This window comes from Vanessa tameamea, chromosome 20, assembly GCF_037043105.1.
Source record: "Vanessa tameamea isolate UH-Manoa-2023 chromosome 20, ilVanTame1 primary haplotype, whole genome shotgun sequence".
Classification (NCBI taxonomy): Eukaryota; Metazoa; Arthropoda; class Insecta; order Lepidoptera; family Nymphalidae; genus Vanessa; species Vanessa tameamea.
In genome coordinates, this window is record NC_087328.1 from 8,306,790 (window position 1) to 8,322,796 (window position 16,007).

General features: G+C 32.0%; 2 protein-coding genes across 2 annotated transcripts in view; one reads left to right on the plus strand and one right to left on the minus strand.

Annotated features, from left to right (window-relative positions):
- Cv-c (crossveinless c) overlaps positions 1-2,461 on the plus strand; it is a 517,053-nt gene extending 514,592 nt beyond the window's left edge. The window contains exon 20 of the mRNA XM_064218040.1: positions 2,450-2,461. The gene's annotated coding sequence lies outside the window, so the exon portion shown is untranslated. The remainder of the gene's footprint in view (positions 1-2,449) is intronic.
- Positions 2,462-4,018: 1,557 nt separating this feature from the next.
- On the minus strand, positions 4,019-12,816 carry LOC135193881 (uncharacterized). Its single transcript, XM_064218143.1, has 3 exons — positions 12,808-12,816; positions 4,711-4,858; positions 4,019-4,188 (listed from the first exon to the last, which is right to left on the minus strand). The coding sequence occupies exons 1-3, from the start codon at positions 12,814-12,816 to the stop codon at positions 4,019-4,021; spliced, it is 327 nt and encodes a 108-aa protein (XP_064074213.1).
- Positions 12,817-16,007: the final 3,191 nt, after the last annotated feature.

The window sequence follows — 16,007 nt, forward strand, 5'->3', positions numbered from 1 at the left end:
AATGATCCAAAACAGCTCATCATTATTTTAAATTCTAAATTGTATGAGGAATTGTTCACATTTAATTCCGAGTCTATCCATAGTAAATGGTCTAAGAATTTACGGAACGTCTTTCGTTCGTTTGTTGTTAGTAACATAAAAATATACGTATAATTCTCTATAAAGTTTATTAAATACCATATCGTATACGTTTGATTCGCTTTATATTCGATCAATGTTATAAAACAAGCTGTTCCAACGATAATTGGTGTTAATCCTAAAGTTATTTTAATGATTAGTTTATGACAAGTAGATTTGTATTTGATAAAACCTAAATCAAATGAATATGCTATTTGAATAAAAATGAAGAATACTTTCAAGATCTTCGATATTGGTTGTATCGGCGAGTGTCTTGGTTTAACATTAATCATTACAATATATTTTATTATTGATATTATTGTAACGTAACAAAATTAACGAGACGTTAGCTTGTTGTAAAACAAATAATATTAATGATGGTTTTTGTTGTGCTAGTAATCAAGGAATCCAATTGCTTTAATATATAAAATTACGTACGAACCGTACAATCTATTTAGGTTATTAATAAATAATAAATTATATCAATCTACTTTTACAACTATGTCTTTTTGAGCGATTTTGATAGAAAATATGTATTTTGTATAATAATTATTTAGTGAAAATATTAAATTAAATGGAATAAAATTGTAATAATAGTACCTACTTGATGGAAGGGGTTTGCGCAAGCCCGTCTGGGTAGGTACCACTCACTCATCAGATATTCTACCGGCAAACGGTACATATTTTTTTCCGGTTTCCGGATTTCGGATTCCGGTTAGAAGGGTGAGTGAGTCAGTTTAACTAGAGGTACAAGGTATGGAACATCTTAGTTCCCAAGGTAGGTAGTCCACCTGCCTTTATCGTAAAAAAAATAATCTTAACATATTTTAGTTAACTACACGAATATTATTGATTTTGAACTATAATCCTTGTGCCAAATCTTTGTTTTTGATTGTGGCTCGACACAATCTCCAACGTAGACTAGGAGATTATGCGGTGAAGGTCAAATATGTAGATGCACAAAACAGGCTTTGCAAATGGAGTTGGATAGGTCAAGATTCTGAAATTCAGACTATATCCCTAGACCTCACTCAAGCATTAGTAACATTTCCCTCCTTAAATAGACCCGATGGCGCTGGGTTGTAGGAGATGTGAAAAACCGAACGGAATGGCGATGAATTCTATCTGGTCCGTTTCCCGTCGTAGGGACTCAGAATCCAAAGTGGAGAGACAGACCCTTGTTGCATCAGCATTATTTATAATTAAAATTATTATTTATTGTTTATACTATAAACAATCGATGTACTTATAATAATTAATTATATAATTTAACCATGAAATCACGGAAGTGACATAGTCACTTAGTGACAAAACTCCGTCTAACAAAATAGATTAAAAAAAGATCTATATAATATTATATGAGCACTACTGATATTAATTTTCTTACTTAGCTATTGTGGCTCGTACGTATGAATAGGATATATATTATATGGTAAGAATAGTCAGATAGTAATAGAACTATTATTAAACTACTTTTGAAACCAACTATTAAGAATTAGTTGTCGCCTGCCCCTTCGCTCGCGTTTTAGGAAAGGTCGTGAAAGAGCAACAGACAGACTGAGCTATTTTCACATTTTTAATATTAGGGAAGATATATTACATAGATTATTCGTTTACCTGTTAAAAACTAAATATGTACCGGCCGCACTGAATTTTTTCGGGAACGTAACGATGAGATACTACTAACTTGTGCCTGAAATTAAGTCTTTATTAATCAATATATCGGCCTGGAGCTGGCTAAAATTTGGTCCAATTCAACTTAAATTATTCAAATTTTTTAGAACATTCCTTTCACTGCCACGATTAGTATAAGGACGGAATGGCACGGAATACTTGTCGTCGAGCGTCTTTGTATTCCAATGCGAAGTTATTGTAGTCAATTGGAAAGTAAAGCCTAATTGACATCTAAAAAGCTTGGTGTACTCCGCAAGGCGTGATAGTACGAGACGTATTTTTACAAGACACAAATTCGGCCTCACATCTGAGCCGGAGCTCAAGAGTACAAGCTTCTTCCATTTTACTGTATTGAGTATTCATATATTAGAGTAACCCGAATTATTGATGATCAAACCCTCTCCGACCTGCTGAATCGATTGGTTTTGCGCTGAGATGTTGGATCACTCTGTACCTCCTTCCTCATACTTCACAGGGCACTATTATTCAATTATGTTTGAATTAATTTCTGCCGCTGAATTTTACTGTTGGACATCACGTTAGAATTTCATATTTCATCAACACACAGCGCCATTTTTAGGTCATCTCCTGCCCCGTGCAACCACTCTGCGGAAGTTGATCCAGTCCCGACACGACTAGGGAACCTTCAAGTAAAGAGCCTACTCCGGAGTTGCAGTTATCTGTGGGCGGTGGTATTTACTTTTTATCAGGTGAGCCCCCCGCCAATTGCCACCTATGTCATAAAAAAGCCCCTACCACAAGTATAGTAGTAGTACATTAATATATATATTTTTTATAACTATTTATAAACTTACCAATCCCACTTTCATTTGACTTATTATTGTGTATATTAATATTATCAAATCAGGTATATTTGCAATCAAAGTTACGATAAACTGAAATAAATATTTAGTTAAACTTAATGTACTTTTATTTTTCCAAAATATTATTCGATTACATTTTTCACTCACAATAGGGTCAAATGTGTTTTTTATATCTTCAACCGAATCAATCAAAGATTTATACAAAAGTTTTGTGTATAGTACATTTTGTTTGAGTAACTGATGAATAATTGGCTCACAATCCTTTTAAAAGGATCGGGAAAACGGCTAATCCGGCACAAGCGCTCTTAACTATATAATTAAGAAAAACTATTCTTTGTCTTTGTTTTAGACTTCATAATTTAATTATTGTAACACCAGTAACAGTCTAGAAATTTTCCATTGCCGAGCAAACATTTTGGGCGTGTTCATTTAGGAAAATAGTTCAATATAATTGTATTTTGGGTTAGTGTATTTTCCTATTTCAATCCAAGGACTTTATTACTACTTTTACTTTAATAATATTTGTTTTTCTTAGCTAAGAGCTATAACCATTCTATCTATAGGCATGTTTCCAACTTTTTTAAATATAATTTATTAATTGACTTTAAAAAATGAGTTTATGCATTATATAAAATAATATCATTTTTATAAATGATACGTTGGTCATAAAAAGTGCCGAGAAAGCGGAGATGACCCATTAGTTCGAACGCGAACATCATAACTGGCTCAAAACCTGCCTGGTCTTGAACCCGCAATCATATGTTAAAATTCACGTTGTCTAACCACTGGGCCATCTCGGCTGTTAGGAAAGATTGATACCAGTAAAAAGTGGGAAAGTGTATAAATGAAATAATCATACTTATATAGTTTTTTATTAATATGGCATTACATAAAAAATAAAAATTACACTTTGTGTTATGAAGAATATGAACAATGTCATATTTAACATTTCAGATAAATTAATTTAAAGATAATGAATCAAATCTGAAATATAACAAGTTTTCTTAATATTTCGTAACCTATACTTTAAAAACCATCACGCAGTTTAGACTATAAAGGTAAGCTCAAACAGTCGCTGCCACCATTAAAATGAAAGCGAGTGTTTACCTTACCAACCTTTAGTTGCTTTATTATTTTTATGTCATAGGTGGCAATCGAGCAGGAGGCTCACCTGATGGAAAGTGACTACCACCGCCCATGGACATCTGCAACACCGGGGGGCTTGCAGGTGCGTTGCCGGCCTTTAAACTTTGCTTGACACTATGAGACAATTTGCTAATTGCGATGAAATAACGATCGTAAAAACCAAATCGATCATATATTTCATTTATGTTTATACAGAAAATCTGATTCAACGCTGAATATTATGTAAATCTACTTATAGTTGAATTGCAAATAGATTTTTAGTATAAATGAGTAAGTTGCAAAGATATAATTAAATATGTGATACAGAGATTAAGGATCACGACGGGGAAAGTCGCATCCAAGTTAATGACTTTCATAACATTAAATTTAAATGGACGTACTTCTATATAATTAATAAATCTATTCAAATCTTGTTTTTTATTTTCATCTGAAAAGATAATTTATATGAAAAAAGATACTTGAAAAATGACACACAAGACAATATAATTGTATTTAAGAGATAAAAAGACAAAGAAAACTTGATTCGCTTGCTAATGAATATATTATATTCTTCGATACAGAGAAACGCATGCAGCAACCAAATAACTAAGCGAGATAATACAAAAGATGACACTGTGTTCTTTAGAAGATTTTTAAGTTTAGTATTTTTTGGGATAGAAAATTGAGAGCGATGATAAAGGCATTTTATAAAAAGCTGTAATACTTAACATGGCTATAAGGTGAAAAGAAAAAAAGAATAAAACAGGGATGGACAGGGATGGCTAAGTAGTACCATTTTACGTCAGAATGTGACGAGAGAAAAAGATCTGTACAATTAAAAAAAAAGTATCTTCATCGACCCCTAACAATATATTTAAAAGAACATATGACAAAGGAAAATATAGTGAAGAGTCAAGATAGCTGACAGATACATAAAAAACTCAAAATAATTTTAAGTGATCAAACAAACCTTCTTCTACCAGTAACTTATCATGTAGAATAACTTTTATTTTGTAAATCTCAGTTGATAATAAACCTGCTTCGATAGCTGGCGCAAACATTTTTAAGATTAACGTCGTAACAGCGAGGAACTCAGCCGCATACGCCAATACGATTGTCTGTAAAAATGTATTTTTTATAGTTCATAACATAAATAAATAACATAATCAGCATGTAAATTTCCCACTGCTGGGCTAAGGCCTCCTCTCCCGTTGAGGAGAAGGTATGGAGCATATTCCACCACGCTGCTCCAATGCGGGTTGGTGGAATACACATGTGGCAGAATTTCGTTGAAAATTTATAGTTCATAAATCACTTATTTTAAATTTTCTTTTCAAGGTTACATTGATGATGAGCTGCCAAAAATTACATTAACATCCATGGGTGAGCATAAACCTAATGACCTATGGCGGTGTCTGGTAAATAATTAGTGGATAGCTAATAATATGTTAGAAAATATTCCGAAAATATGCACAAATTTCCACAATAGAAACTTATCGTTCTGCTGGGCATGATGTTTTAAAACTAAAAAACTTTAAAGATATAGTCATGTACTAATATTATTTTAATAAGAATAGTCAGACTGGCAAATAGGGCTCCTGATAGTGAGTGGTTACCACGACCCATAGGGTGCCAAGTTATATTCATATTTCTTACATTAGCACTGTAATAGAAATTAACATCACTAACTTCGTCAAAGCGCAACCATCCATAAGAACATAGATGTTATATACTTGTGTTCTTAGGTACACTAGATCAATCACCGTTTAAGACGGAGTACAACAATGGTATATATTGTGATATAGACCTATACACTAATAGTTCTATCACTTCTTTGTACTCCAAGACAATTAAGTCCATTATTAATTGCCAATTCTTGCGGTACCTAGAAGAGCACCAGCTGATTAGTGACTGTCGGGGTCACTAGGCCAATAATTTACCTGGCGCACAGATGGGCAAAAGTAGTTTAGTCCAAAGGGGGCATTTAAAAATAAGCGTTTTTTTCGCAGTTTCAGCGTTGTCAACTATGAATAATCTGAGGGAAAATTCGTCAAATCTGGTTGCCCAAAAAAAATTGGGAATTCAAGTCAACTCAAGTCAATCAATCAAAAACAAGTCTTTATTAACCAAAATCGGGAGCTGGAGTCTACTAAAATTGATCCAATTCAACCACAAAAAGACATAAATTTGCTAAGTACCCACAAAAATTATAATCCATTCATTCCAAATTTTCAGACCAATTCTCATTCTGCCACGGCTAGTATTCGGCACGATACACTAGTCGTTGAGCGTCATGAACACATTCCATAATCAATTGGAAGGTAATGTCAAAAGACGGCTAATAAGCTTAATGTGTTCGTACAACCACTCTGTGGAAGCTAATCCAACCCCAACACGACTCGGGTATCTTCAATTAAAGAGCCTACTCATATCTTAAAGGCCGGCAACACACTTATAACCCTGCCGGTCGTCAATGGGCTGGTACTCACTTTCTAACAGGTGATAGAAAGTGAGCTCTTACCAGTTTTCCACTTATGCCATAAAAACATACCCGGGTAATACCTACTCAGACATTTTTGACTATTTATAAACTTACCGATCCCGTTTTCATTTGACTTATTATTGTGTATATGGATATCATCAAATCAGGTATATTTGCCATTAACGTGACGATAAACTATAAAAAACATTTTGTTAAACTTATTATGCTTTTATTTTGCCAAAATATTATTCTACCAAATTTTTCACTCACAATAGGGTCAAATGAGTTTTTTATATTTTCAACCGAATCAATCAAAGATTTATATAAAATTTGCGTTTTTTTCAAGTTGAAGTTTTTATTGCTTATGTGTTTTCTCAGAGTTACCAATCTGATTTTCGTAACATAAAACACGAAGAAATATATGACAATGGGTATGTCGATAGCTAATAAAGATATTGTAAAGGTAAGTTGCTTGTAAATTATGTTGTAGCAGGCACCAACATAAATACAATAAACGATCGTTACAGCAACTCTATATATGTATGATCCTACACAACATGCCAATATTTTAACATATAAATAGTACGAGGAATTATCTGCATTTAACTCAGCGTCTATCCAGAATAAATGCTCTAGAAATTTACGGAATGTTTTTTGTTCTGGCGTTATTATTAATATTGCAACGTACAAATTATTTTCGATGACATATTTTAAATACCATATGGCAGGGACTTGTGTGTTTTCATTTGCTAACATTATAAAAGTAATAAGTCCTATAAAAACACATGTAAACGATGCAATGAATCTAATAATAAATTGATGACGTCTAGATTTATATTTAATAAAGCCGAAATCATATGAATATAATATTTGAAGAACTATAAAGAATATTCGAAGACTTTTCCATATCGGTCGTCCGGAAGGCGAGTTTGAAGTCGATGAGTATTTTGGTTTCACATTTATCATTACGATATATTTTATTTTTATATATTATTATATGTTATATTTTGTATATATATTATTACTATTATTTATATATAACTCGTAACACAAAGCAGACGTCAGTCTAGAGTAAAGTTCAATATTGTAATGAATGTCATTTCAATATAATAAACTGTTTAAGGGACAAAATTTATTAAGTAAATTGCTTTAATAAATGAAAACCTATCAATAATTACTTAATAAATTGTCTAAATGTTATATGAATTTTATCGTTAGAGTTGAGTTTATAATTTGATTATATTTACCATCAATATACTACTTCTGTTTTATATGTTTATATTATTTGTGAGTGTGATTTTAATTTTGAAATGCAATAGTGAGTTACTGGATAAGATAAGAAAAAATCTTCTGTGTTTTAAAAATATAGATTACATTATTTACTTATTGTAACACCAGTAACAAAAAGTAAAAAGTCTATTTTTTTGACAGCAAATGCCGTAGAACTCAGTCTATTCACCAATCTGTTAATATGGGGGATCCATTTCAAATTGGCATCAATATTAAGGCCAAGAAATGTAGCTAATTCAACTGGATCCATCGATTTCCCAATGATAAGTACATCAGTTTTTACATTTGGTGTACTAAATTTTACATTTTTTTTGGTTACATCGTCACGTGGTACTTGTTTTCTATTAATTTTAAAAACTAAGGAGGTATCCTCAATAAACAGTTCTATATCATGTTTGTTCCCAACAAGATTATAACTGAAACGGATATACTTAAAATAGCATATGTTTTTAGCTTCGTCCTGTACGTGTATTTGAATTTGAACTGGGGTGATTGTTTTCTTAAATCAATCTGTTCCATTCGAAGAATTTAATGATACTGGAAACAAAAAAAAAAATGTTTACATCAAAATTGTTTTCTTCATCACCAAAATTCTAAGACTAACGACGATATCAATTCTCAATCATTTCGTTTAATGCACCTGGTTCTCGATATATTGGCCAGAGAATCGATTTGATAATTGTAAATAATTGTATCAGCGTGTATTAACGAATACAATCATATTTGTATTTATTTCTATGCCACGCCTTGCATTAGTCACTCATGCACTCAAAGTCATCTTGCACGTATTGTATTCGTTGAATTATTGACGCACATCGACGCGTGCGATTTTCTGAGTAAAGATCTAGACACAGTACAATAATATTGGTATGGCAGCAACTTAGTATCTGTGATTGAAGTTAAAATTATTGAAAAATTATTACTATTGTGTTAACACTTGAAATCAATACAATCAACATTTTAAAACAACATTTAATATTTATAGTTAACAGAAATGACGTAACATAACACAATATGTCTGAGAAAACCTCAATAGTACTAATGAAACTAATAAGTAGAATAACATATTTAATTGTAAGATTAAAAAAGTCTTAGAAAACGATTAATCTCTATAATTATTGGAATAATATTATTATTAATATTTGTTTAATTTTACACAAGATAATATATACAACTGAAGCGCGTAAATTCAGTAGTTCTTAACTGGGTTTGAACCCGCAATCATCGGTTAAGATCCACGTCTTCTAACCACTGGGCCATCTCGTCTCTTAGAAAGTATTGATAGCAGTAAAAAGTGGGAAAGTGTACAAATGAAATAATTAATAATTATATTCATATATTTTTTTAAACCTATATTGACAAATTACAATTTAATAAAACGTATATCGTATATTCACGTTAAACTATTGTTTCATGAAAAATATGAACAGAATATTTGAGTACACTTCAAACTCTGTTTAAGATCTCAGATAAATTAATTTAATCTCTATAGTTTAAACACCATGACGCAGCTTAGACGGAAAAGGTAAGTTCAAACAGTCGGTTCTAGTGGAGCTAAGTTTGAGCTGACCTTATCAATAGGGTTTGGCAATTCCCGACAACTTCAAAGTCCCGGGACACGAGACAGCCTACAATCAAAGCTCCGGAAATTTCAAGGAATTCGAGACTCATAAGTTTTTTTTTTAATTTTATTTTGGTAAGACCAGTACGTACGTGCCTTTTTTGTAGAATTTTAATTGAGTTAATTTCTGATGAAACGTATTAAAAAGCCATTTTTTTTTGTAAAAAATTAACATTTATTAAAAAGAAAATTAATTCTTAATAACTTTAACGTTCATCGCAGTCCTAGTAATTACTTTGTTTATTTCTTTAATCACACAGATTCACTTTTAAGCAGTTAAATCTTATATTTTTAAAACGAATTTAGTTAAATGTGATACTAATTATTAAAAATTTTACTATTATCTAGTGATTCTAGTATCTAGTTAATTATTTAAAATGTTATTTTGTTTTTAAATAATTATTAAATAATCTAAATATAAATAATAAAACAGACTAATAAAATAGGCTTTTAAAAAAATCAGAGCGTCAACAGCTTTGTCCGATCTGTTTCTGATTTTTGCTATAATGCCAACGGGCTGGGGGACACTCTTCGGTTACAACAGATGTCGAAAAAATTTCGACAATCTTGTCTCGCCTCAAGTCTTGGGACTCAAGACAAGTAAAATTAAAAAAAGTCCAGGGACCGAAACCCTACTTACAAACCATTAGGTACTCGAATCTATATCACAAACAGTAATTGTGAATACGAAATCCATCACATATTTTAAATATGTTTGTGCAAAAAATCTGATAGAATACTTAATCTTATGTAAATCTACTTATAGTTGAATTGCAAATAGATTATTAGTATAAATGAGTAAGTTGCAAAGATATAATTAAATACGTGATACAGAGATTAAGGATCACGACGGGAAAAGTCGCATCCAAGGTAATTATTTTGATAACATTAAATTTAAATGGACGTAATTCTATGTAATTAATAAATCTATTTAAATCCTGTTTTTTATTTTCATCTGAAAAGAAAATTTGTATGATAATAAACACTTGCAAAAAGTATTCTAGAGACGAAGAGAAACAGAAAACATTTTTCACTTTATAAAAATATTAGTGAGTATATTATGTTCTTCGTTGCAGAGAGACGCAATAAAACAACCAAGCGGATTGCTCAGCATATGGGTATAAGCGGAATCTCACTCTGGTCTTGAGAATTTTTTTAAGTTTAGTATATTTTGGGATAGAAAAAATTTGAGCGATTATTAATGACATTTCACAAGAATCTTTATTACTTTACATGTCTATAAGGTGAAAAGAAAACAAAAAAAAACCATAGCAATGCATTTTAAGTCAGAATGTGAAGAGAGAAAAAGATCTATACATAAAAGTATCAGCATCGACCCCTCATTATATATTTGATAGAATATATGATAAAGTAGAATACAGTGAAGAGTCAAGACAACTGAAAAAGATACATAAAAAAAAACAAAATAATTTAAAGTGATCAAACAAACCTTCTTCTACCAGTAACTTATCATGAAGAATAACTTTTATTTTGTAAATCTCAGTTGATAATAAACCCGCTTCGATAGGTGGCGTAAACATTTTTAGGATTAAATTTGTAACAGCGAGGAAGTCAGCCACGTACGCCATTGCGTTTTCCTGTAAAGATATACTTTTTATATTTCATTAACCGCTTATTTTTTTTTTATCAAGGTTACACTGATGATGAGATGCCTAAAATTACATTACCAAATAACCTCTGACTGGTAAATAATTCGTAGATAGCTAATAATATGTTAGAAAATACGCAAAAGACTTCTTCCACGTTAGAAACCTATCGTTCTGCTGGGCATGATGTTTTAAACCTAAAACACTAATATTATTTTAATAAGAATAGTCAGACTGGCAAATAGGGCTCCTGATAGTGAGTTGTTACCACGACCCATTGGGTGCCAAGTTATATTCATATTTCTTACATTAGCACTGTAATAGAAATTAACATCATTAACTTCGTCAATGAGCAATCATCCTTGAGACCAGAACTACACTTGATCAATCATAGTTTAAGCCGGAGCACAACAATAGTATATATTGTTGAATGGCGGTAGAATAATAATTATTGGAAAACTGCTTTATTGCACTTGATCCCTAAGATAGTCAACGCTCAGACCTGTACAATAAAATTTCGAAAAGCTCTTTGTTCTCCAAGACAATGAAGTCCATTATTAACTGCTAGCTCCTGCGGTACCTAGAAGAGTACCAGCTGATTAGTGATTGCCAGTACAATTTCCATCGGGGTCGCTCGGCTAGTAATCATTTAACTTACCTGACGCATAGATGGGTGAAAGCAGTTTAGTTCAAGGGGGCTTTTAATCGCTAAAGCGCTTCTTCTATCTTATAGGTTTTCTGAGAAATTATGCAATTGAATCACTAACATTTTGGCAGATTCAAGCATCCAGGTCGTTGTTACCTGTGAATGCTCTCACAAAGCTGCGTACTGCGTACCTACACTCTTTCTTCTGAATATTTATAATATTACAAATCAGCAATATTCACTGTTATGCTATGACTTAATTTTTTTGGAATATGTCGATGAGAACCTGAACAAACTTGTATCTGAAGTCAAGTCAAGTGAAGTCAATCAATTAAAATCAAGTCTTTATTAACCATAATCGGGAAGTGCAGTCTATTAAAATTGGTCCAATTCAACCACAAAAAGACATAAATTTGCACGTTAGCCGCTAAAAATATAATCCTATCATTAAAATTTCCCAGAACACACCCATGGCTAGTATTCGGCGCGAAATACTTGTCGTTAAGAGTTATGGAACACATTCCATGGTTAAGTGGAAGGTAAAGCCAAAATGATGGCTAAAAAACTTGGTGCGCTCCGCAAGGCGAGATAGTAAAACTTTAGAAGGCTCAAATCGGTGATAATTAACTTTTGTGATAACCCTTTCCGACTTGCTCGACGAATTGATGTTGCGCAGATATATTGGATCACTCTGTACTTAAATTCTACCGCATATTTCCCGGGGAATGCTTCAAAAAAGTGTTTGGATTAATCTCGGCCGTTGAATCTATTGGACATCACTTTAGAATTTCATATTTCGTTCACATATCGCGATTATTAGGGCATCTTCTGTTTCATACAACCACTCTGTGGATGCTAATCCACTCCCAACACGACTCGGAAATATTCAAGTAAAGCGCCTACTTATATCTTAAAGGCCGGCAACACACCTATAACCCATTAAGAGTTGCAGGTGTCAATGGGTACTGGTACTCAGTATCTATCAGGTGAGACTCCCACCAGTTTACCACTAATGCAATAAAAAATACCCTGTTAATTCCTACCAAGACGGGCTCGTACGAAGCCCTACCACTAAGTATAGAATTTTTTTTTATGTAATAGGCAGACCGGCAAATGGTCCACTTGATGTTAAGTGGTCACCACCGCCCATAGACATCGGCGCTGTTAGAAATTTTATCCATCCCTTACTTCGCCAATGCGCCACCAACCTTAGGAACTAAGATGTTATGTCCCTTGTACCTGCAGTTACACTAACTCACCTTTCAAACCGGAACACAAAAATACCAAGTATTACTGCTTGGCGGCAGAATGTCTGATGAGTGGGTGGTACCTACCCAGACGGGCTTGCACAAAGCCCTACCACCAAGTAAGTTGTAAGTATTAGTTATTTAATATGATTTTTTGACTATTTATAAACTTACCTTTCCCATTTTCATTTCACTTATTATTATATATATGGATATCATCAAATCAGGTATATTTGCCATCAAAGTTACGATAAACTAAAATAAACATCTTGTTAAAATCATTACGCTTTTGTTATGTCAAAATATTATTCTACTAAGATTCTCACTTACAACAGGGTCAAACGTGTTTTTTATATTTTCAACCGAATCAATCAAAGATTTATATAAAAATTGCGTTTTTTTCAAGTTGAAGTTTTTATTGCTTATGTGCTTTCTCAGAGTTACCAATCTGATTTTCGTAGCATAAAACACGAAGCAATATATGACAATGGGTATGTCGATAGCTAATAAAGATATTGTAAAGGTAATTTGCTTGTAAATTATGTTGTCGTAGGCACCAACATAAATACAATAAATTATCGTTGCAGTAAATCTGTACAGGTATGATCCTAAACAATATGACAATATTTTAACATCTAAATAGTAAGAGGAATTATCTGCATTTAACTCTGCGTCGATCCAGAGTAAATGCTTTAGAAATTTTCGGAATGTTTTTTGTTTTGGCGTTATTAAAAATATTACAACGTACAAATAATTTTCGATGATATTTTTTAAATACCATATGGCAAGGACTTGTGTGATTCCATTTCCTACCACTGTAAAACAAGAGATTCCCATGAAAACACATATAAGCGCTGTACTTAATTTAATAATAAATTTATGACGTGTAGATTTGTATTTAATGAATCCAAAATCAAGCGCATATAATATCTGAAGAACTATAAAGAACACTTGAAGGCTTTTCGATATCGGTCGTCCGGAAGGCGAGTTTGAAGTCGATGAGTATCTTGGTTTCACATTAATCATTACGATATATTTTATTTCTATATATTATAACTTTTATAAGTTTATTTATTATTATTTCTATAAAAATTGTAACACAAAGCAGACGTCAGTCTAGAGTAAAGTTTAATATTGTTATGAAAGTCGTTTCAATATAATTACTAGTTTAGGGAACAAAATGTATTAAGCAAATTGCTTTAATATATGAAAAATTATTAATAATTATTTAATAACATTGTCTAAATGAATTATTGTTCGAGTTGAGTTTATAATTTGATTATATTTACGATCAATATACTATTTCTGTTTTATATGTTTATATTATGTGTGAGTGTGATTTTAATTTCAATTCAATTCAATGTATTTATTAACTGGAAAAAAATAAGAAAAATTCTTCTTCGTCTTTAAAGTTGTTTACACCTTTAATGACGTATTGTATGTTACCCAACAGATATTAATTTTAAGTGCTTAGTGATATGTTGATGGTGTAACTTTTCCAATAAATAAATAAATAAAGCATAGATTACATTTTTCACTTATTGTAACACCAGTAACAATATAGAAATTTCCCGCTGCCGAGCAAACACTTTACTCCTGTTCTTCTTCTTGGAAAATCGTTCATTATCATTGCCGTCATTTTATAAACAATTTAGTTTTTTTTTGGATTCAAGTATTTTGGATTAGTGTATTTTCCTTTCTCAATCCAAGGACTTAAATTAATATTTGTATTCTTGATTGCATCGAACACAGTGTCCAGGGCCAACACGGCTAGTATTATCCCCAGAGCTATAACCAGTCTATCTACCATAGGTAGGTATGTTTCCATCCATTTAACGATAGCGTACATCCTCTCATATTTCTTGTGTTTAAATAATTCACATGGAGATTCTAACACGGCAAATGGTATTGAAATCCATATCAGAACACTGATCAAAGACATTATAATTGATACGGATATACTTAAAATTGCATTTGTTTTTAGCTTCGTCTTATACGTGTGCTTCGACTTTGAATTGGGTTGATTGTTTTCTGAAATCAATTTGTTCCATTCGAAGTATTTAATGATTCTGGAAACAAATAAAATGTTTACATTAAAATTGCGTTCTTCATCATCCAAATTCTAAGAAGAACAAATATAAATAAATAAATATTGGATAACATCACATACATTACTCTGACCCCAATGTAAGTAGCTAAAGCACTTGTGTTATGGAAAATCAGAAGTAACGACGGTACCACATACACCCAGACCCGAGACAATATAGAAAATGAATGAACTTTTTCTACATCGACTCGGCCGGGAATCGAACCCGGGACCTCGGAGTGGCGTACCCATGAAAACCGGTGTACATCTTACTCAACTACGGAGGTCATCGTCAGAACGATGATATCAATTGATTATATTGTAAATAATAATGAAATAATTGTACACTAAGGTTTAATTTTTATTTTAATATAAAAATTAAATTTTTAGGAGTAGTAAATTTTTATTCAATTATAATTTTATTATCCTTATTAAATTCACTCCAAAGTAATCAAGAATATTTTTTATTAACATGTTATAAGTTTATATTAAAGTAATTATTTTCATATTATCAGAAAAATACATCAAAACTGTTTTAGAAGTTCATATATTAAATATTCGCTTACCTTTGCCAGGCTAATCGATGCAGAATCATATTTTTAGTTGAAACACACGAAAACTTTTACGTAAGACCGATTTAAACGTTTTCTCTTATAACGGAATTGACATCACAAGTTAGGTCGGCTTACTGGTCACTTGTGTAATGAGGATGTTACCAATTTATATGATTGGTTATAATTATTGTTAATGGACTTAACAATTAAGAATTTTTATTTATTAAATAAATTCAAAATGATTAACAAAATATTCGAGAATTAGTTAATTGTGTCAATCAACAGGTATTTTTTATTTTAATTATTATAATCAGTTCATGCGCAAGTGGGTGCTTTCCAGAAATTCTTGGAAGATGATATAATGGACGACGACGGATAAAAGATAAAACAATATAATCCATCGCGTGCTTTTATGTCAAATGTTGATTATTTGGCTTTTGACCTCTTGTGGTTAGAATAATATAAATAATAAACTATAGATCTGTTAAACTACCAAAACGCTCGCGTCCAATTTAAATTATCGGCGTGCATCAATCAGATCATCAGATGGCCCAATGGTTAGAACGCGTGCATCTTAACCGATAATTTCGGGTTCAAACCCAGGCAGGCACCACTGAACTTTCATGTGCTCGGCGGTGAAGGAAAACATCATGAGGAAACCTGCATGTGTCTAATTTCAACGAAATTCTGCCACATATGTATTCCGCCAACCCGCATTGGAGCAGCGTGGTGGA